A 20,056-nucleotide genomic window follows, 5' to 3' on the forward strand; every position below is an offset into this window, starting at 1 on the left:
TTGTCCTTCTAAATAATGTTGGAAGCAACATCTGTGGCATATAAATCTTGCCATATTTGAAGTATGTGCTCCCAGTGTATTTTCAGAAGCAGCATTAATGGGCCATCTAAGGACTCGAACATGAAAGAGTTAACCTGTAAGTTCCTAACTTGAAAGCAGTCTGTATAAATCTCTTCATCTCAGCAAATTGTTGGAGAGCCCGTAGGGAAAAAAAGGTCATTGCAGCATATGTGATAGGATTGTGGGTAATTAAAAAAAAAAAAAATTCAGCGTGTGAAGGCCATTCCGGGAATAGCACTATCTTGAGACCCAAGTCAGATAGCACTAAATGTGCTAAGCAAAGGTCTGTGTTTAAAGAAGAAACTCATTTGCCCTGAATAACTACAAAACGCTGCATAGCTCAACGATGGAGTCAGAAGACTCCACATAGCATCAAAGCCTGGTCCAAAAAGATATGGGAGGCCAAGATACAAGACAAACTGTCTTCCTCAATTAAAGCATCTTTGTGCCCTAAGTACAATAGTCATTTCTTAGAACAATGCCTGCCTTTAAACATTTTTATTGACTGGGAAACAAAAGACGACTAACAGAGAGCAGAGCGTTTAAAGGTAATCTATATCCTATAAACAGCCTAAAGAGTGTTGTAAACAAGGTGATATGACATAAAATGAAATGAGGTACAGATCACCTTACTGTTATCTTCTGTACAAGGTAAGATGAATAACAATGCCTGAACTCTCCAAGCCACGGAAAGCAAAGCATACTGTACATTTTGTTTTTATTTTGCCTGCCTTCCCCCAATAAACAGAAAGATTGATATCATGGAAGGCCGGGACAAAATGAGTGCCTTTCCTTGAGATGGACCCCCATGCTGAAAAGCTGAGGGGCACCAGAGGGGCCTCTGGGAAGTGGCCCACACGTTTTGTTTCCACGCCAGGCAAGTCAGCAGAACTTCTATGGGCAGGATTACGGAACACTTGAGAAAACTCCACCTCCTGTGGAAAGGCAGCCTGTCTTCGGAGAGGCAAAATCGTGCCTCCCTAATCTACTAGAGCTCTTTGAAGGGCCAAATAAGTGTACGGATAAGGAGGGAAACAGTAGACACAATCTATTTACACTTTCGAGAAGCCTCTGACAGGCTCCACACCAAAGTCTGTTGAAGAAGTTGAGTCGCCATGGGAATGAGGGAAATGTTTGGTGACAAATAGGAAACTGGTTTAGAGACAAGGAATAAAAGAGTAAGGATTAACAGGTCTTTCTCTGGATGGAAAAGTGTCGGCAGTGGGGCTCATAATGGGGGATTGATGCTTCTAGGGGACCAGGTTAACTGGCCCTTAGTGATTTGAGACATGACCATCAAGCCCTGAGTTTGCTTTCACAACCCACATGTGGAAAGCGACCTCATTGCCTTATAGTCATATCTCATAGATTGCTTTATTGAGCTTGTCCTTGTGACATCTTTAGTGACATTGTAAGCTTCTGGAAAGCAGGCGGCATGTCTGATATCTCGATGTTCATTACAGTAACTTGCGCTCAGGAAATATTTTTGGCCTGATGAGTCAAGAGAAGAGTGAGTGAACACTGAAATCTTGTGGCTTGCGAAGGACTCTGAGCTCTTCTGGGTGGGGAAATAGCAACAAAGAGCTGTTGAGCTGCAGAAAGATGCAGGATGCTCACGAGGGCTGCAGATGCTGAGCGTGGGCAAGGGCAGGTTGAGTGGGGCATTTAAAGAAAAATAATTCAAATTGAAATTTAACTGTTTTTATTATGAACGGCGTCATACAAAGAGAAGAGGATAGCTACACACACACGTATCAGTTTTGAGAATAATAGTATAAACTGTACTCTTAAGGGTAACAGAGGCAAAGCTCTCTGTGCCGGCCCAAGAAAGGGCTTTGAGTCATTATAGACCAGGATTTCTCCACATTTTTTTCATTATTACCCCCACTAAGGAGTCTTTAAGGAGCCCTGGTGGCCCAAGGGTTAAGCACTCAGCTCTTAACTTAAAGGTTGGCAGTTCGAACTCACCCAGTGGCTCTGCAGGACAAAGACCTGGCCATCTGCTCCCGTAAAGATTACAGCCTAGGAAACGCTGTGGGGCAGTTCTACTCTGTTACATGGAGTCACTATGAGTCGAAATCAGCTTGACAGCACATAACAACAACAGCAAGGAGGTTTTATGGAAGAAAGGCCTGGTGATCTGCTTCCTTAAAAGTAGTTAGTTGGCATCAAGTCATTTCTGACTTGTAGCAACTCCATGTGCGCAAGTTAGAACTGCTCCATAGTGTTTTCAAGGCAATAACTTTCAGAAGCAGATCACCAGGGCTATCTCCCCTCTGGACCAAGAAAACCCTATGGAGCAGAATTGACTCGATGGCAACAGATTTGTCATTTTTTTTTAAGGAGTCTTTTAAAATATTTTTTCCTAATCTCCCCTGTCTTATTTATCTAGTACTGCTGTAACAGAAATACCACAAGTGGATGGTTTAAACAAACAGAAATGTACTCCCTCTCAGTTTAGGATGCTAGAAATCTGAATTCAGGGCGCCAGCTCCGGGGAAGGCTTTCTCTCTGTGTCAGTTCTGCGGGAAGGTCCTTGTCATCAATCTTCCCCTGGTCTAGGAGGTTCTAAGTGCAAGGACTCTGAGTCCAAAGACATGCTCTGTTCCTGGCTCTTCTTGCTTGGTGGTAGAAGGTCCCTCTCCTTTCTGCTCCATTCTCTTTTTATAGATCAAAAAAGATTGGCTCAAGATGCAACTTAATCCTGTAGATTGAGTCCTGCCTCATTAACATAACTGCCTCTAATCTCGCCTCATTAACATCACAGAGGTTAGGGTTTACCATACATAAGATAATCACATCAGATCACAAAATGGTGGACAACCACACAATACTGGCAACCATGGCCTAGCCAAGTTGACACACATTTTTGGGGGACACAATTCAATCCATAACATTTTACTCTTTGGCCCCCCAAAATTCATGTCCTTGCCACATGTAAAACACATTCACCCCATCATATCATCCCAAAAGTCTTAAATCAACTCCAAGTACAAATTCCATCTTCTGAAAAATTCCTCTTCATCTGTGAAATCTAGAATACAAATTATCTGCTTCTGAAATACAATGGTGGGACAGGCCCAAGGTAGACATTTCCATTACAAATGGGAGAAATTGGAGGGAAAGAAGAGATAATGGGCATCAAGCAAGTCCAAAGCCCAACAGAACACAATACATTAGCTTTCAAGGCTTGAAAATAATCCTCTGTTCTCTGAGACCATTTAGGCAATGGCCCTGCCCTCCAGACTCTGGGTGTTGGCCACACTCTCCAGATTCTGGGTAGAAGCCCCTTGACTCTGGGCTTCAGCTCCACCTTTCAGGCCCACTGGGATGACAATTCTGCTCCCTCGAATTTGGCAGCCCCATTCTCCTAGCCTGTCTGAGTTGTAGCCCTAACTCCTTGGCCCCAACAGGCTGTGTTATTCTGCACCTTGAGCATGGCAGCCCCACCCCCTCAGCTTTGGGCGGTGGATCTGGCCCCATCCCACTGGCACTCTTGAAAGACAGCCCCACACTCCTGAACCAAGTTGGTGAAGATCTGAATTTTTGAAACCTAGGAGGCCTTGGCCCCACCCTTTGAGACCCAGCAAGCTGTGGTTCCACCCTTTGAGACCCCAGATGTTGTGGCCCTACCCTTTGAAACCAAGGCAGCTCTGCTTCCTGTGCTCCTTGTCTCTTCAGCTTCTGCTTCCTGGTTCCTTGGCCTCTCAGCCCCTGAGGCCATTGGCCTCTTGGGCCGGCCCGGCATCTGCCCTGCTTGGACAAGTGTTCCAAAGCTCTTTAGCTCCACCGATAAGTGCCTGGAGTCAACCCACTCCGCCAGTAAACCTCAGCCGGAAGACACTCAGCTCCCTCACTCCGTGGGTTGGCTCCCGTGCTATCTTGTGCCAGTCTCCTGGTTCTGCTGCTGCTGTTTCTCTGCTGCTGCTTCTCAAAGTCTGCTCCATTTCTGGTGCTGTAGCTCTCCTCACTTCCTTCTGAGCCCTAACCAGACTTGTCTTTGATGTCCATAACTCCATCAGCAGTATCTTCAAGGCAATCTAGCCTTTTATTATTAGGCACTTAAAACTCAGCCTTTACCCATTATTCAATTTCAAAACCGCTTCCACATTGTAAGTATCTGTTAGAGCAGCACCCCACTCCCAGTACCAAATTCTGTCTTAGTTACCTAGTGCTGCTATAAAAGACATACCACAAGTGGATAGCTTTAACAAACCGAAGTTTATTCTCTCACAGTTTAGAAGGCTAGAAATCCAAATTCAGGGCACCAGCTCCAGGGGAAGGCTTTCTCTGTCTGTCAGCTCTGGGGGAAGGTCCTTGTCATCAATCTTCCCCTGGTTTAGAAGCTTCTCAGGCAGGTACCCCTAGTCCGAAGGATGTGATCCACCCCTAGCTCTTCTTGCTTGGTAGTAGAAAGTCCCTCTCCTTTCTGCTCCGTTCTCTCTTTTATATCTCAAAACAGATTGACTTAAGATACAACCTAGTCCTGTAGATTGAGTTCTGCCTCATTAACATAACTGCCTCTAATCCTGCCTGTAGAGGTTAGGATTTACAACACATAGGATAATCACATCAGATCACAAAATGGTGGACAACCACACAATACTGGCAATCATGGCCTAGCCAAGTTGACGCACATTTTTGGGGGACACAATCAATCCATAACATCCCCCCATGAAATTTTAATAGCACAGATATACTGTATATCTCTTTTGTACTGTGGCCCTTTGGGGGGCTACATACCATTTTAATATCTAAGATTTTTTTCATCCCCCAAGAACCAAGTTTTGTCCCTGGGGGGTGGTATTGCCCCCATTAGAAATGCATGCTATAGATGATTCCCTGAAGGTTTGGGCCCAGTGTGTTACTTCATCTAACCAGAACAACAAATACCTCAAAATCTAAGAATGGAATTGGGAACAACAACAGCCAAAATTTCTTGCCCTCCTGTGAAACCAAACAAAGGCTCAGAGATGAAGGAGGGTGGTGTGCCGATGCCCTCTGTCTGCCCCTTCTCACCTGCTCTCCAGCCCTCTTCACACTGCTCTCTGTCCTGGATGGCTGACCAGTGGGAATCTCATTCTCCCTTGTCCTTTGACTTTAAGTTGGGTTTGGCCAATGGTGAGCTCAGCAGGGGACTGGAGGGAGGAAGGAAGGAGGGTGAGGTCAGACTATGTGTTTCTCTGGTTCCCTCCTTGTGCAGTCACTTTGTCTGGCTGTGTCCCTCGGTCACTTCTCTTCTCGAGGTGCCAGCTGTACAGGACTCTCCTTCTGGGTTCTGGTGATGGCGCCAACTCCCTTCCCTCAGGCAGGAATGATAATGGCCCGGCTGCTGCTAATGCCACGTCACAGTGCTATCCCATGGGGTTCTTCTGTTGCACCACACATTTTAAAGTTTATCTTATGCTGAGTGTTCTCTCTGTTTCCTGTTGGGACCCTGACCGATACAGGTGAGAGGTCTTGTCACTGCACCTCAGTAGAGATATTCTGGAGCTGAAATGAGGCCAGAGGAGGGCATGTGAGAGGATGCAGGTGGGGGCAGGGGGCAAGGGGTGGGGATGGGGCAGGAGGACAAGGGCTCACAGTCTGGAAGGAAGAAGGCTGAATGCCCTGATCTGGGTTTGCTGACTGGAGTGTTGTCAGGGATCCTCTAGAGCTTGAGAGGTACTTTGAAGACAATCATGATCTGTTTCCTTCCCAGAACTGAGACTGATGTGGGTACTTGCTCCACTCAAGCAGGCAGCGTTGGCTGGGATTCACAGAGAGACCAACAGGGAAAAATTAAAATCCTGCAGGACAGACCTCCAAGGAGGCCTGGTGGTGCAATGGTGAAGTGCTCAGCTGCTAACTGAAAGGTTGGCAGTTTGAACCCACCCAGCCGCTCCACAGGAAGATCTGGCGATCTGCTCCCATAAAGATTACAGCCTAGAAAACACTATGGGGCAGTTCTACTCTGTCACATGGGGTCACTATGAGTCCAAATTGACTTGATGGCACTAAACAACAAACAACCACAGAACAGACCTCAACGGGGTCCTTGAAGAAGGTTGGGCTCTTTGGGGACATCCTCACTCTTGTGGGATGATGCCAGAGAAGCAGATCTGGTTTCTTCAAATTGCTTTTTGGGCTTCCCATCGAAGGCAGGATTTGGCCCTGGAAATCCTTCTCAACAGAAGTGGCTGGTGTGAGTAGCTCATTGATCCTGTGGTTTAGGGGGAAGCTGTGCTCCTGTGTGAGACAGTGGGGTAAAGGGGAAGGAACACAGACATTCAAATGCAATAGTTTAGGCTTGAATCCTGGCTCTGAACCGACTAGCTACGTGACGTTGGGCAAGATTCTTCACCTCTCTGGATTATTGCCCACCTCACAGTTTTGCTGTGAGGATTAAATGAGAAATCACCTATACTGTATTTTTATGCAAATAATGCGTAAATACGTTTTTTCCTAAGCATGCCATCTCCTCATGCATTGTTTTCCTAAGCACCTAAACATGTTATGTGCACTCTGTGTGTGTGTGCGTTCTTTACATAGGCGTGTTATTTGTGAAAAATACAGCAAAGACACTCAGGCCTGGCCTATAGCCAGTAGTAGCTGGCCCCTCTTCCTAGCAGACTGGGTAGTCTCATACTCTGAGTTCACCGAATCTCCTTTCTGCCCCTGGGAGCAGGGGCAACAAAATCTTACATGCTTTGGGCCCCAGAAGCCACAGAGTGAAAGCCACACACTGTTGTCATGGATGAGGGGTGGGTGGGCATGTTACGCTGAGCCTTCCTAATCCCATTTTCTGCTCTCCTGTTAATCCTCTTCCTCCTTCTGTCTGCCACACACCCAACTCCCAGGACACTGACCCGGAAAGAGAGCTGGGATTCATACCCACCAGGCAATGGCCGTGCCCCCTGTTGGGGTGGGAATGGGGGGGCTGGAGGCATGGTGCAGGGCAGTCTGACCCATGTCTCGGTCCTCCACAACCCACCTGGATGCTCCTCCAGGCCAGTCCATGGATGAATGTCGAGAGCTCGGCTCACTACCAACAACAACAGCTCCAGCTAGTATTTCCTAAGCACTTACTGTTTACCAACACTGGTTAAGAACTTTATGTACATCATTCCATTTAATTCCGTAACACTCCAGTGAAGCAGATATTATCAATCTGAGATTTGCAGATGGGGAAATGGGGGCTCAGGGATCATGGCCAGATCACACAGGGAACCCAAAGCAGAACAGGCCAGTGTCCTGCCTGGCTCTGGTAGGCTCCAGAGCTTTGTAGGGGAACTACTCGGCAGCACGACCCTGCTTCCCCTACCCCAGAGAGGACCCCTTTCCCCACCTCTCTTCTCTGGCACACATCAACCTCTGCCTGAGGCTTCAGTTGAGTGAGTTTGTTTCTTCCGTCCACAACACCTGGATGTCACCAGCAGTGCAGTGGAGTAGAAAGAACGCAGGCTTAGGGGAGGTGGGAGTGGGGGCGGTAGGGGGTGGATAAGGCTCCGGCTTGGGCAGGAACAACGACTAGATGCACTGAGGACCTGAACGTTCTCCAGAGAGACAGGTGGCTACACGAAAACGGCCATTTGGGGGAAGGAATAATTTTGCCTTAGATTTTCACTCACTATTTCCCTCTTTTCTGGGCACTGCATCACCTCTCCGTTCCCAGTTGCAATGCAAATAGCCTCTTCTCTACTCTGCAGGACTGAGCCTGGCCCGTTTTTGCCCCAGAAATAAGTTCAGAGGCAAGGATCACTCACCATGGGAAAAGCTGCCTATCGTCACTCCGGATGCCTGTGGGCTGGTCATTCTCAAAAGACTCTATGCCCTTTGGACCTCCATCTTTGTGTGTCAAAATAAGGAAGTACTCAGAGGAAGGACCATCTTCCCAAACTCTAACTTAGGTTCCTCTTGCTGCAAGTCACCCTCTTCCGGGAGGCAGCGCATAGTAGTGAACAGAGCATGGGCTCTGAAGCCAGGGCTGGATTTGAATGTTTATGAAATCACTTAGCAACTGTGACCTGGGCTTCAGTCTTCCAGTCTGAAAAACTGGAATGATATTTGTACCTCGCCGAGGCTGGAGCCTGGCACTGTGTCATGTCCCTCTGTCCTCCACAGGCCAGTGAATCCCTCATCTGGAAACCTCTGGGAACCTGAAAGGCAGTAGTTTGTTTTTCTTCAACCTTCTCTTTCTCCACCGAGTCACGTGGTAGCTGGATGACTGTGGGCCTTTCTGCTGACTGTAACTGGGTCTTCGTGTCCCTTGGGGACCTTCCTGCCCTAGCCCCCTTCCCTTCAGGTCCTCATCAACTCTGGCTCCTTCTTGGGCCCAGCTGGTGACGTGGTTCCTCCTGCCCTCAGAGACCCCACAGACTAGTTGAAAGTCGAAGAGTAACAGAGGGCAGTGTAAAATCAAACACTGGATGGACTGGGGCAGGCTACAGGTGCTGTATAGTGTGAATTCAGCTAGGGAGAGAGATTTGGAGGCTGAGACCTTCATCTGGGAATCTTTCTCTGAGGCTTGGGGATTGACAGGTAGGATTTGGCTTGCTTGAGAGGAAGAGTATTAGGGTGAGGCTCACTAGAAGCTATAACCCTGTACCTCCACTCTCCTCCATAGTCACCAAGCCCAGATAGCCAGGGGCAAGATGTGGGGGCGTGAGTTGGGGATGGTGGTGGTGAGCTCTAATCGGGCTCTCCCTTGGCCTCTGAGGGTCAGAACAGCATCCATAACGAGGAATCCAGAGTTAATATCAGCTCATCAATCATTTAGAACTACAGGGACATCCTGTATGTGAAAAATTATGCCAACCACATCTGTTGAGGAGAAATCAGGTTCTAAGATAAAGTCTGACTACCCTTTAAGGCCTCAAATGTTTGTGTCCTTTAAGAATGTTCTAGAAGCCAACTGGTGTATAGGAGAGAGGGTGTGGGATTTTGAGTAAATCTGTATTCATGTTGGGGCTCTCTCCAACCTCAATGTGATCTTGAAGTCAAGTCTGTTTTCATTGTGGGCTTTTACACATTTGGACCTTCCTCTGCTAGACCTCCCCTCCTGAAATCCAGAAAGAGGGGGCTGGTCTTTACAGAGATCTTCCTCTCTCCCCACTCTCCCTATTTTCCTGCTCAGAGAAAGAGTCTAAAAAAGAAAAGTGCCCTCAGCATCTTGTGGTAGGCGGTGGTGATGATGGCCAGGTCCACTCTGCACCAAGTTGTCCCAGCTGGTGTGGGGGTTGCTGGGTGTTCTCCAATGATTCCTTCATGAAAGTATTTCTCCACCAACTGATTCAACTAATGGCTGACATCCTGCCATTAGGGCATTGCTCCTTTGGACTAAGGCCTTGAATACCAGAAGCCCTGTGTTAAAGTATAAACCTCCTTGGGGGAAGAAGGCACACTCTTATGTTGGAACATGAATGTGGGGGCTGAGAAGGAAGGGGGGCACTGTGGGAGCAGGGCCTGAAAACTCATTTTGTGGATTTCAGTGTCTGCCAGTGAGATTTTTCTCCCCAAAGGTCATTCCCTGTGACACACACATACCCCCCCCCACACCAAAGACACAACTGAGGACAAGTAAGTGACAGCCCAAGAAACTGTGGCTTGGGAAGAGTCTTGGCCGTGAAATGTCATTTTATTAACTGAATGATATATATATACTTTTTTTTTTTTTTTTTACAAAAATAAACAATTTAATGAACAAGAAGTACAAAGCTTCTGGATATACAAACTCCAGGAGGGGGAGAGCCTGGTCTTGGCTGCTTTGCTGCTTTCACTGAAAGCAAATAAGGCAGAAAGGCCCCACCTCACCCCCGCCCCAGGTCCTGGCTCAAACTGCAACCTGCTCCTCGACCCCAAGTCTTGGCTCATACGGGTGTGTGCTCCTCTGCCGCTGCCCCCTGGGCTGGCCCGTGTGCGCCCCCTGTCGGGAGGCCAGAGTCACCCACGCCCTGGAGCATCTCCCAGACAAGTCTCCTGTCCAGAGCTCGGCTGAGAGAACACCCCGTGACCGATTGTCCTCACGCAGCCCCCCACCCGGCCTTGGCATGTGCACAGCAGCAGCGGTGGCGGCAGGGCCTTGGCTACATTCTCACGCTATGAACACAGTGATGGGGCTGCCCACGGAATTGTCCCGGTGAGGGGGACGGCTCCCCAAAGGGAGGCCAGCCTGTGCCTTACTTGCAGCCCAGAGGGCTGGAGAGGCAGTCAGCGCCCCAGAATTCCTGGCCCTGAAGCCAGCAGTCAATATCTAGGCTGGTAAACTCACATTTTAATGTTTTGCATTATTGCACATTTGTCCTGGTCACGTCGGTCTGTCTGGGATGTCAGCCTTGTCTGCAGGGGTTCCAAGGTGACAGTGAGTACTGCTGGTGCAAGTCACTCTCTCCACAGACACACCCAGCCGGCAGGAAGGGCAGCTGGTTAGCTAAGCCCTCAGACAGGTCAGTCAGAGGCCCTCACGTAGGTGGTCTTGTTGGGAGCAGGGACCACTTGGCTCCACCCCGTCTTGAAAAAGACCAGCTGCCGACCTGAAGACAGAGGTGAGAGGTAATAGGACTGGATGTTTCTCTCCCTGGTGGCAAGGCCTCTCCCTGATGCAACTGCTGTGAGGGCACACACATGCTTCTCTCTCGTCATCTCAGCCTCCCCTCTGGCTTCTGTTGGGGTCCCACCACCACCTGTCAGCCTTGTCCAGGGAAGCCCAGTCACCTCCCCCTTGGGATGCTCTCTCCCCCCGGCTCACCTGTCCAGGTGGTCTGGTTGGTGACCACAAAGGCCTGGCACTGGGTGTGGCTCTCACAGATGTCCGTGGCCTCAGCCAGGCTGAACACCGAAAGGAGGCAGCTACCGTGATGGTAGGAGGGCCAGCAGCGGTAGTTCTCCTGGGGGATGGAGCTCTCTGGGATTCGCTGGTACTCTGTGGGGTGGGGATGGAGTGCGAATGAGAACAGGACAGTTCTGGGTGTTCAGGAGTGAGGACTGGGGCACTTCCTGAAAAGGGCTGTGAGACTCACTTCTTAGAATAATGCCGAGGGCCCAGGCCAGTTCTCCCAATATGGAGATGAAAGCAGCCCCCCTGTTGAAACTGGGCTGACTGCTCAAAAAAGGCAAAACTTAATAAAGGCAAAATGCACACCACTTGAAAAAAATCAGTTGCCTTCAAGTCGATTGTGACTTACGGCAACCCCATGTGTGTCAGAGTAGAACTGTGCTCCATTGGGTTGTCAGTGGCTGGGATCCTTCAGAGGTAGATCACCAGGCCTTTCTTCTGAGGCGTCTCTGGGTGGATTGGAACTGCCAACCTTTTGGTTAGTAGCCAAGCACTTAAACATTTGTGCCACCCAGGGACTCCTCATAAGGTTTTCAATGGCTGACTTTTCAGAAGTAAATCACCAGGCCTTTCTTCTGAAGCACCTCTGGATGGACTCTAACCTCCAGCCTTTTAGTTAGCAGCCGAGTGCGTTAACTGTATGCACCATCCAGGAATCGCCCCTACGCACACACATCTTCCACACGAAGTACACGAAGCTGGTTCACGCAGACACAGGGTGGCAGGCACATGCATGCGTGTGGGTGTACACACAGAGCCACCGGCTGTCCAGGCTGGCTGCTGAGGGCACAGCGTTAGATACTTAGAGCCGGGCTCTCCCACTCCAGTGGGCATGTGACTTATCAGCGGAATCTTGTTAAAATGCAATTTCTGGTTCAGTAGGTCTGGGGTGGGGCCTGAGAATCTGTATTTCTAACCAGCTTCCAGGCCAGCTTTAAGTAGCACCCTCCGTCCCACTTCCTCTCTAGCTTGGGGAGAGGCTTGGCAAACTCCTTGGATGTGCCTGGGAGGCAGTCAGGGATTTTTGAAGTTGCGAGGCATGCAAGCGAGTGTAAAACACAACAATTACCACTTTGGAATCAACAGCTTGAGTGCTTGGCTAGGGGGCTGGAGGAAGAATCTGTGATTCCCTCATTTTACAGGAAGACCAGTGGAGGCTCTGAAAATTCCTCATCGTCAGAAAGGTGCTCAGCTATAGGCTTCCCGTTCACCCCAAGTTCTTCCCACTGCTCGGGGAGCCCCAGACCTGGGCTGATAATGGAGACGCCCTGGGCCTCTGGCCACCCCGCCCTCCTGCCTCCTTCTCCTACCAGGGACTAGACCAAAGTCCAGGGCTGGCTGTGATTTACAGCCCCATAAACCGAGTCCTCAGGGACAGAGCTAGCCATTGTTCACCTCGTTAAACTTTATTTACAGGGCTAACGAGGGCTCCCCCACCCCTAAGACTGGCCAGAGCTCCTTGAATAGGGAGGCTGCCCAACCCTCGCTCCTGCCAACCACAACTAAACCCCAGGGCCTCAGTGGAGGGACCACAGTCGGTGACCAGTGGCCAGAGTGCCCCCACCCCCACCCTAGGGCTCAGGGCTCCTGGGCTGTTTTCAGTGGTGACCCCTCCACCTTCAGCTGCCCCCCAAGCCCTGGGAGGGCAGGAGGTAAGAAAGAAAGCAAACACATGCTGTGTTCCTGCTGTGTAATAGGAATTGAGCTAATTGCTTTCACACACCTCACCTGGCATTTAGTCTGCAACACAATTTTGTGAAGTGGGTAATGCTGAACCCAATTCACAGATGGGCAAAGTGAGGCTCATGGAGTAACTTGCTCAAAGTCACAGAACTAGTAAGTGGTGGGATTGGGAGCCACCCAGAAAAGGGGTGTCAGGGCCTACCCTCAGTTCAAGGCAGAACCACAGTTGTTCTAGCTCAGCCCGAGACAGGACCTCAAGGTGAAGGCTAAACAGTCAGCAGTCTCCGCATCCCTACCTCCCAGGTGAATTTCCAAGTGTCCCCAGGCGGAAGGTGAGCCACCTAGCCAATCAGGGGACCATTCACCCTCCCACCTGCTCCCCACTGCCCAGCCTGGGGATCCCTTGGGGGGGCCACTCACTGGCTCTGCTGCCTGCGGTGGAGTTCTGCAGATACTGCCCGCTCCGGTACAAGTGCAGCGCCTTCTCCAGCTGGGCCAAGGTCTCATCCACGCCCCAGGTGAGTTCTCCTGCACAGCGGTGTGGCTATTAGAGAGTGCCTGGGCTCCCACGCCTCCCCAGGGAGGCAAGCCAGCCACCTCTCGCTCCCTCTGGAGCCTGGGCCCAGATGACCGCTGAGCTAGGGAGGGGTTAGCCACAGAACGCCACCTTGGGAGATGATGTTTCTGGACCATGTGCTGCCCTGGGCTGTTCTGGTCCCATCCTGCTGGGGAAGGGGCAGGGTGGTGAGAAGCAGAGGGCCCCGGAGTGCTCACCTGTGGCGTTGACGATGCCGTCCAGCAGTGGCCGTAGTGAGGATGGGGCACTGTGGGGCAGGAGGTATGTGAAGAAAAACCTGCAGCAGAGGGAAAGCAGGGGCTTAGTGGTCCAGCCTTTGGGGACACATTCTTCCTTTACTCCAACTTGGGACAGAACCCCAACCTGGCCTCACGATCAGGCACATCCCCAGGGTCTACCGTGGAGTCTACTCAGACTCGGGGCTCAGATCTTGGCACATGCTAAGGCCACACCCACTTCATACCAAACTGGACAATGAGGTCTCTTTTCCCTCACCCCTCCCCAGGCCTGCCCCACGCCAAACCCACATCATCCCCCTCACTGACCCCCAGTGTCAGAGCAGCCCCGTAGCTGGGACCCAGTGAGAAGCTTCCCAGAGGTCAAGGGCCAGGGTCAGGGTAGGAGGGGGCAGTGCCGGCCCCACGAGCCCTGGGCTCTGAGCGCGAGACTATTTTAGGAAGCCTCCAACTGCCACCCCCAGCCCAGATCCTCCTTGGAGCTGTCTATTTTTAGCCTCACCATCCAGGAGCCTGAATGTTCCCTCCTTGACTGGGTAGGAGGCCCCTCCCTGCCCCTGCTGACTCCACTGGTCAAGGCGAGTCTCCTACCCCTAGCCGGCCTCCTGGACCCCACGCCAGCTCTCTCTCGCCAAGTGCCCTGGGCCCACTCTCCCTTGCTGGAGCTCCTGAGAGGGCAGGGGGTCACCTGTAGGCGTTGTAGAGGTTCCGCTTCTCGTTCATGCCTTCGCACCAGCCCTGGGCCGAGCAGGGCAGGGTGAAGTTCCGGGCTGGAAACTCGAGTACACAGTCTGTGCTGCTGGCACACGGCGTCTCCTCCACGCGGGCATCATCCAGGTCTGTCACCTTCAGCTCCCCGTCCACCAGCACAAACTGCCGAGGACGGAAATCCAGCAACGTGACTGAGCCCAGCGGGGAGTGGGCCAGGTGGTGGAGGAGGCGGCCCAGGCTCAGGCAGATCTGAGGGACAGACACAGGGCTATTCACTGCTTCTCTCCTGGGGGGACCTGGGGGACCCCAGGGCCGGCCCCCTCCTTTGGGGAGCTGGATTTAGCTCAGGTTGGTCTTTCTCTTCTATAGGTCTCAGTGCTGACTACAGGCTGAGGCCACTGTGCCACTGTCGTTACAGAGGAGGCCGTGAATTTTCTATTAACCCTTGGCTGGCCTGACCCTGTCAGTAATATGGAGTGGGTAACTGGGGATAATGAATCTCTTCCTGGGAGTTGTTTCTTGAGGGAGATCTTAGTTCAGTGTATGGAAGCAGGATAGTCAAGGTGAACTGAAGGTCTTTTCTAGTCCCGGGACACCGTCCCTCGGCAGCTGTGTGTGTGTGTGTGTGTGTGTGTGTGTGTGTGTGTAGTGTGTATGTGTGTGCGTGTGTGTGTGTGTGTGAGTGAGTGAGTGGGGGAAGCAAGAGCACAGAAGGTCAGGCTCTTCTATGGCTTGTTTCTTTTTTTAACCCTTTGGCCATTAGCCGAGTCAGCCTTTGCTCCCTCCTCCTCACCCTCCCTCCCTTTCCCTGGCTGAGGAGAAGTGGCTCAGGAGGGCTGGCCTTCTAAGGGAGAACCATCCTAGCAAGGAGCCCAGGGCCCCCCCCTGCTCACTCGGAATCGGTCCTCCCAGGAAGTCTGCAGCAGCTGGATCATCTCCACTGGGGCGCCCAGCTCCGTGATGGTGGTCAGGGTGTCGGGGATGTCCTCGCTGTCCTGGTAGCAGTAGCCATACAGCTGGGGGAGGTGTGGGGCAGGTCATTAGGTCACAGGGTGGGGGTGGGGACAGAAGAGGGCTGGCCTGTCAGATGCCCCCTCCCTCTGCCCTGGCCATCCAGGGACTTTGCTTCAGCTCAGGCCAGAAGAGAAGAGCTGTGTGGTTGCCTGAGAAGCCTGCCTTCCCTTCCCCTGCAGCCACAGTTCTTCCTGACTACCTCAGCCCCTCATTCTTGCTGCTCAGGTAAATGGCCAGGTCTGGATGCCAGGTGTTAACCATGTGCCAGGCACTGTGCTGTGTTCTTTACATGTGTAACTCAATTCTTTTAACCACCCTAAAAGGGCATAGTAGGGACTGTTATTATCTCCAATTTGTAGGCGAGGAAGCAGACTCAGTGCGGCTAAGTTGCTCGCCTAAGGTCACACAGCTGATAAATGAAGGAGTTAGGATTCAGATTTATGCCTTTCTGACTCCACAGCCTGCATGTTTCCAAGAATACTGTTCGCTAATAGATAAGCCAGCAAATAAGTATTACACCTCCTTGACTCCAATCCTTCTCTATTTCCCCTCATTTCCATTTTCTAGCAGCTTTGCTTTGTCTCTCCTCAGGTCTTGTGGAGGGAAGGAAAAGCAAGCTCCCTCGGGATTGGTAACAAGCGTTGACGAGAACAAAGTGTCTAAGGGGCACCTTCCTGGTGTCTCTCTCTGCATTGTTGCCTGGGAGGGGGTCACATCTATCAGTAGGGGTGGTGCTGAGGGCTGGTTGCCAGGGAAGCGCAGTTATTTGGGGGCATGGTCACACAGGGAACTGTCCACTCCTATTATCTGGGGGAGGGGCTCAGTGCTGCCCAGTGGGTCAGGGGCTACGGGAAGCATAGCCTGACTATGGGGTCATCTTGGGGTGTATCCCCTGACCCCCAGCCAGTGAGTAGGCAATGCCACCTCTGCCCTGGGAAGCCTGCAGTGGGGTCTTTTCCGCTCAGGAGCCTCCAGTGTGGGTGTGCAGGGAGCTAGAAATAATGTTGTTTTAATACCTCTTCATCATTTAAAATTTCAAAACCGTTTGACTGTTTGCTGAACTGGGGAGGAGCCAGAGAATGCCTCTTAGAATTCCTGCCCCCCCAGCGCCCGCAGGTCCCCTCCCTCTCTGTGCAGCCCCAAAGTTGGTGCTGTGAGTTGTAGCAGAAAATGCCCAGGACAGCGTGTCCCGCTGCTCAGCAGCACAGGCTCAACCAGCATCCACAGAGAGCCCTGTTCTGCCTGGCCTCGCCCAGCACACTCCACCTCAGCTCAGCACACTCCACATCAGCTAGGAACTCGGATGTGCTCTCAACAAGCAGCACCCTGTGGGGTGGGGACACAGAGGCTGAATTGTCCAGAAGGGTAGGGAGAGCTGCAGAGTGGGGGAGGGTCAGGGAGCGCAGGGGCTGGGTGTCCCTGCCTCCAGTCACTCTTGCGGGCAATCATTCACCCCTGCCCTCTTATGCCCATCCATCCCAGGCATGCCCTTTCAGCTCCCCCTCCCTGGAGGCAGCTGTCTCCTGTCCAGTTTGCCAGGGAAGGAACAACTCAGTGTCCCACCATCAGATCACCTGGGTGTTACTTCGGGGACCAGGGGACAGCCCCAAGCATCTTCCTCTTCCCTCTCTCCACCCTCCCATCAGCTCAGGGAGGCCCCAGACCCGGGTGCGGGGGAGGAGGTAAGGGGAGCAGCCCTGGGGCCTGGTTCTCATTTTCTTGCCCAGCGTCTAAGCCTTTGTGGGAAACTTCTGAAGGTTATTAAACACCCGGAGGTCGTTCAATGCGCTGTTAACGAGGTATTAATCAACACTCCTCAGGAAAAAAAAAGACACCATTAACCACCCCCAGAAAGGGTAAGGCTGAGCATTTCAACCGCATCTTTTGTTGGTTTGGGAGAAGAAATATACTCTGGTGGGCCCCGAATCTGGGCTAAAGCAGGCCTGGAGCCCCATTGGAGGCCTGAGGCCCCGGGGATGGGAGGGTGAGGGGTGGGGGCCTTGTGCCCTTTGACCCTGGGCTATAGCGGCATCTGTCATGTGAAGAAGTGTGTGTGTGTGTGTGTGAGGGATGGTGTGGGGAGAGGTCACAGAAGATGGATAGATGGTTAGACCTTGCCCAGGCAGCCCCAGCAACCAGAGCCTGTGCTGCTGAGCAGTGGGACACGCTGTCCTGGGCATTTGCTGCTACAACTCACAGCACCAACTTTGGGGCTGCACAGAGAGGGAGGGGACCTGCGGGTGCTGGGGGAGCAGGAATTCTAAGAGGCATTCTCTGGCTCCTCCCCAGTTCAGCAAACAGTCAAACGGTTTTGAAATTTTAAATGATGAAGAGGTATTAAAACAACATTATTTCTAGCTCCCTGCACACCCACACTGGAGGCTCCTGAGCGGAAAAGACCCCACTGCAGGCTTCCCAGGGCAGAGGTGGCATTGCCGACCCACTGGCTGGGGGTCAGGGGATACACCCCAAGACGACCCCTGAACTCACACTAAGGGATTCCTGTTTCCCCCTGATGGCAGTGTTTTACCTTTCCCAGACGGAAAGGACCTGGGACTCCCCACGTTAGCAACCCTTTTTCTCTAGGGTAGCTGATCCCAAGTCTCTGTCCCTAAAAGAGTCACGCGGCCAACCCCAGGCAGAGCCAGGTCTGCTCTAGGGAGGGGATGGGTGAAAATAAGTCAGCTGTAATTCTTTTCTATGGCTCCTTCAGAATTGGGCTGGGAGACATTTAACATTAAAGACAAGAGGATTCTGTGAGAGGTGTGTGTGGGGTTAGCTGGACACTTGTCAGGAAGTTCAGGTGGGGTTAGCAAGGGAGAGAAGGAACCCTGACGGCGCAGTGGTTAAAAGCCCTCGGCCGCTAACTGAAAGGTCAGCGGTTTGAACCCACCAGTCGCTCTGAGGGAGAAAGCTGTGGCAGTCTGCTTCCATAAAGATTTACAGCCATGGAAACCCTACTGGACAGCTCAACTCTGTCATATAGGGTTGCTATGAGTTGGAATCGACTCAGTGGTGGTGGGTTTAGCAAGGGAGATGCTCCTTAAAAGACAGGAAAGCACATCAAACATCAAACCTGTCCCAAGGGAGGCAGGATCTTGTGTCAATTGACTAGCACTTAAGGTCCTGCTAAGTCACTCAAGACTTCTCCCCCTCAGAATCTGGCTGACACGCCAGGGTTCCAAGGAGTTCCCAACAGCCCCTGGGAAGGGAAGAGAACAAGATCCTCCCAGTTAGAACGGCCACGTAACCAGCTGCTCACTCCCCGAAGCTCCAGACACATAGAGTCAGCTGTGCAACCAGGCGTAACCATACGCAACTGTTGGCTCTGCCTTACCAGTGCAGGGCCTGGGACCCTGTCACGAGGGTCTGACCAGAGCTGGGGTGTCCTGGGGGGACTGGGGGCCAGTAGGAGTATTAAGAACCTTCTAGCCTACTCATGAAGTCACCACCTGGATCTCTCCTTTTCTGTGATGCTCACCCTACCAGGCCTGGGATCCCATCTCAATCCTGAGGAAGGAAGGGAGGGGTTCCTGCGCTTCTTGTCAGTTCTGCGGGTGCAGAATGGTTCATTTGAGTGGGCTGGGAGGTGGAAGATGTGGGCAAGATTCCTCTGCTGGGGAGCTGCACACACCCTGTGCTCCCCAGGCCAACAGCAGTCAGGGGTTCCCCTCTCAGTCTGCTCAGACATGTGCAAAGGAAACAGACTGTTTGATCCTTGAGCAGATTCAAGGACAGAGACCTGGGGGAGAGGAGCAAGTAGGGTGTGGTAGGGCAGTGCTGGGATGGTGAGAGGTCGACTCTCTACTGCCTAGCCTCCAAGGGACAAGGCGGTGGTCTCATGCCTCCCCTCTGGCCCCTATGAACAGGGGGAACAGAAGTCCCATTTAGTAAGAACTGGGGCATCTGGCCTTCTCAACCTTTCATCCTCTTGGCCACAAACCCTCAGACAGTGTGACCTTCAGCCTTTCATCCTGTCTCCTGAGAACTAAGCTAAGGCCCTGAGGTTTCTCTAATGGTTCAAGGACCTACTTTAAGGCCCGGAGACCCAAATGGTCACTTCTGGGTGGGGCTGTGAGTTTCCGGCCTGTTCCCCAAACTCCTCCAGTCCTTTCAGTGGCTTCTGGAACCCAGAAGGCTACGCAGGAGGGAGGATAAGGGAGACTTGGGGGGAGTCAAGCCTGACACAGGGTCTCTTTCTAGCCCTTCCCAACTGCACTGTGGTGCCCACCCCATCTTCAAAGCTAGACAAGTTACTCTTAGGAAGTTGAGAGAAATGGGGTTCAGCTTCCAGCAAGAAGGGGCGACCCTATCACTGGAATGGGGATCCTGACTCAAGACTGATCTCTCCTGTTGGGTGTCTTGGTTTGGGACATTCTCCTGGTGCTCAATACCACAGCTCCAGCCAAGAACAGAGTCCTAACGGGACACCTCATTCCCCTTCCCGGTGTCTTGGGTGTGGAAGCTCAGAAACCTCAGTAAGACGCCCACGCGACGCCGACGCGGGAATGAGAGGCACGGTGGTGCAGTGGGAAGCGCCATGGTCCGGGTTCTGCCCTAGCTTAAACCTGGGCACAGCCACTGGGACTCAGTTTTCTTTATCTATAAAACCAAGGGGTCCTCTGCCAGCCAGAGTGTCCGCCCAGCCAGTATCCTCAGCCCTGCACCCCCCACCCTCGTACCTGCAGCACGTTGGGGTGCCGCAGCCGCTCCAGCAGCACCATCTCCTTGAGCAGCTTGTGGGCCGCCAACCGATAGCAGCTCCTCCGTGCCCCGAACTCGCGCACGCAGCTGCCCAGATCGTGGCCGCTTAAGTCCACCGCCTTGAGCGCCACCGCGGCGCCGCCGGGCAGGCGGACCCGGTACACGGCCTTGGTGTAGCCCGAGCCCACGTACTGCGCGCCGGACACGTTGCGGAGCGCGGCGCAGCCTAGGCGCGGGCTCGGCCCCGAGGAGCCTGGG

At 52.2% G+C, this 20,056-nt stretch overlaps 1 protein-coding gene across 1 annotated transcript; it reads right to left on the bottom strand.

Moving 5' to 3' along the window:
- Positions 1–9,647: 9,647 nt before the first annotated feature.
- Positions 9,648–20,050, bottom strand: PKDCC (protein kinase domain containing, cytoplasmic). The gene is made up of 7 exons (XM_004369522.1): positions 19,777–20,050; positions 14,974–15,096; positions 14,058–14,329; positions 13,331–13,410; positions 12,977–13,084; positions 10,787–10,960; positions 9,648–10,571 (listed from the first exon to the last, which is right to left on the bottom strand). Exons 1-7 carry the CDS (start codon positions 19,816–19,818, stop codon positions 10,486–10,488), a joined length of 885 nt encoding a protein of 294 aa, XP_004369579.1. The 5' UTR covers positions 19,819–20,050; the 3' UTR covers positions 9,648–10,485.
- Positions 20,051–20,056: the final 6 nt, after the last annotated feature.

Source organism: Trichechus manatus, unplaced genomic scaffold (genome assembly GCF_000243295.1).
Source record: "Trichechus manatus latirostris isolate Lorelei unplaced genomic scaffold, TriManLat1.0 scaffold00005, whole genome shotgun sequence".
NCBI classification, from domain to species: Eukaryota; Metazoa; Chordata; class Mammalia; order Sirenia; family Trichechidae; genus Trichechus; species Trichechus manatus.

What these genes read in the sequence shown, in the direction of transcription:
- PKDCC (XM_004369522.1), bottom strand. Translation starts at nt 19,818, where the DNA reads ATGGTGCTGCTGGAGCGGCTGCGGCACCCCAACGTGCTGCAG. An exon ending in CCTGGGAGGACCGATTCCGA is followed by an intron (nt 14,330 to 14,973) that starts GTGAGCAGGGGG and finishes TCTGTCCCTCAG; the next exon opens with ATCTGCCTGAGCCTGGGCCG. An exon ending in CAACCAGACCACCTGGACAG is followed by an intron (nt 10,572 to 10,786) that starts GTGAGCCGGGGG and finishes CTCTGTCTTCAG; the next exon opens with GTCGGCAGCTGGTCTTTTTC.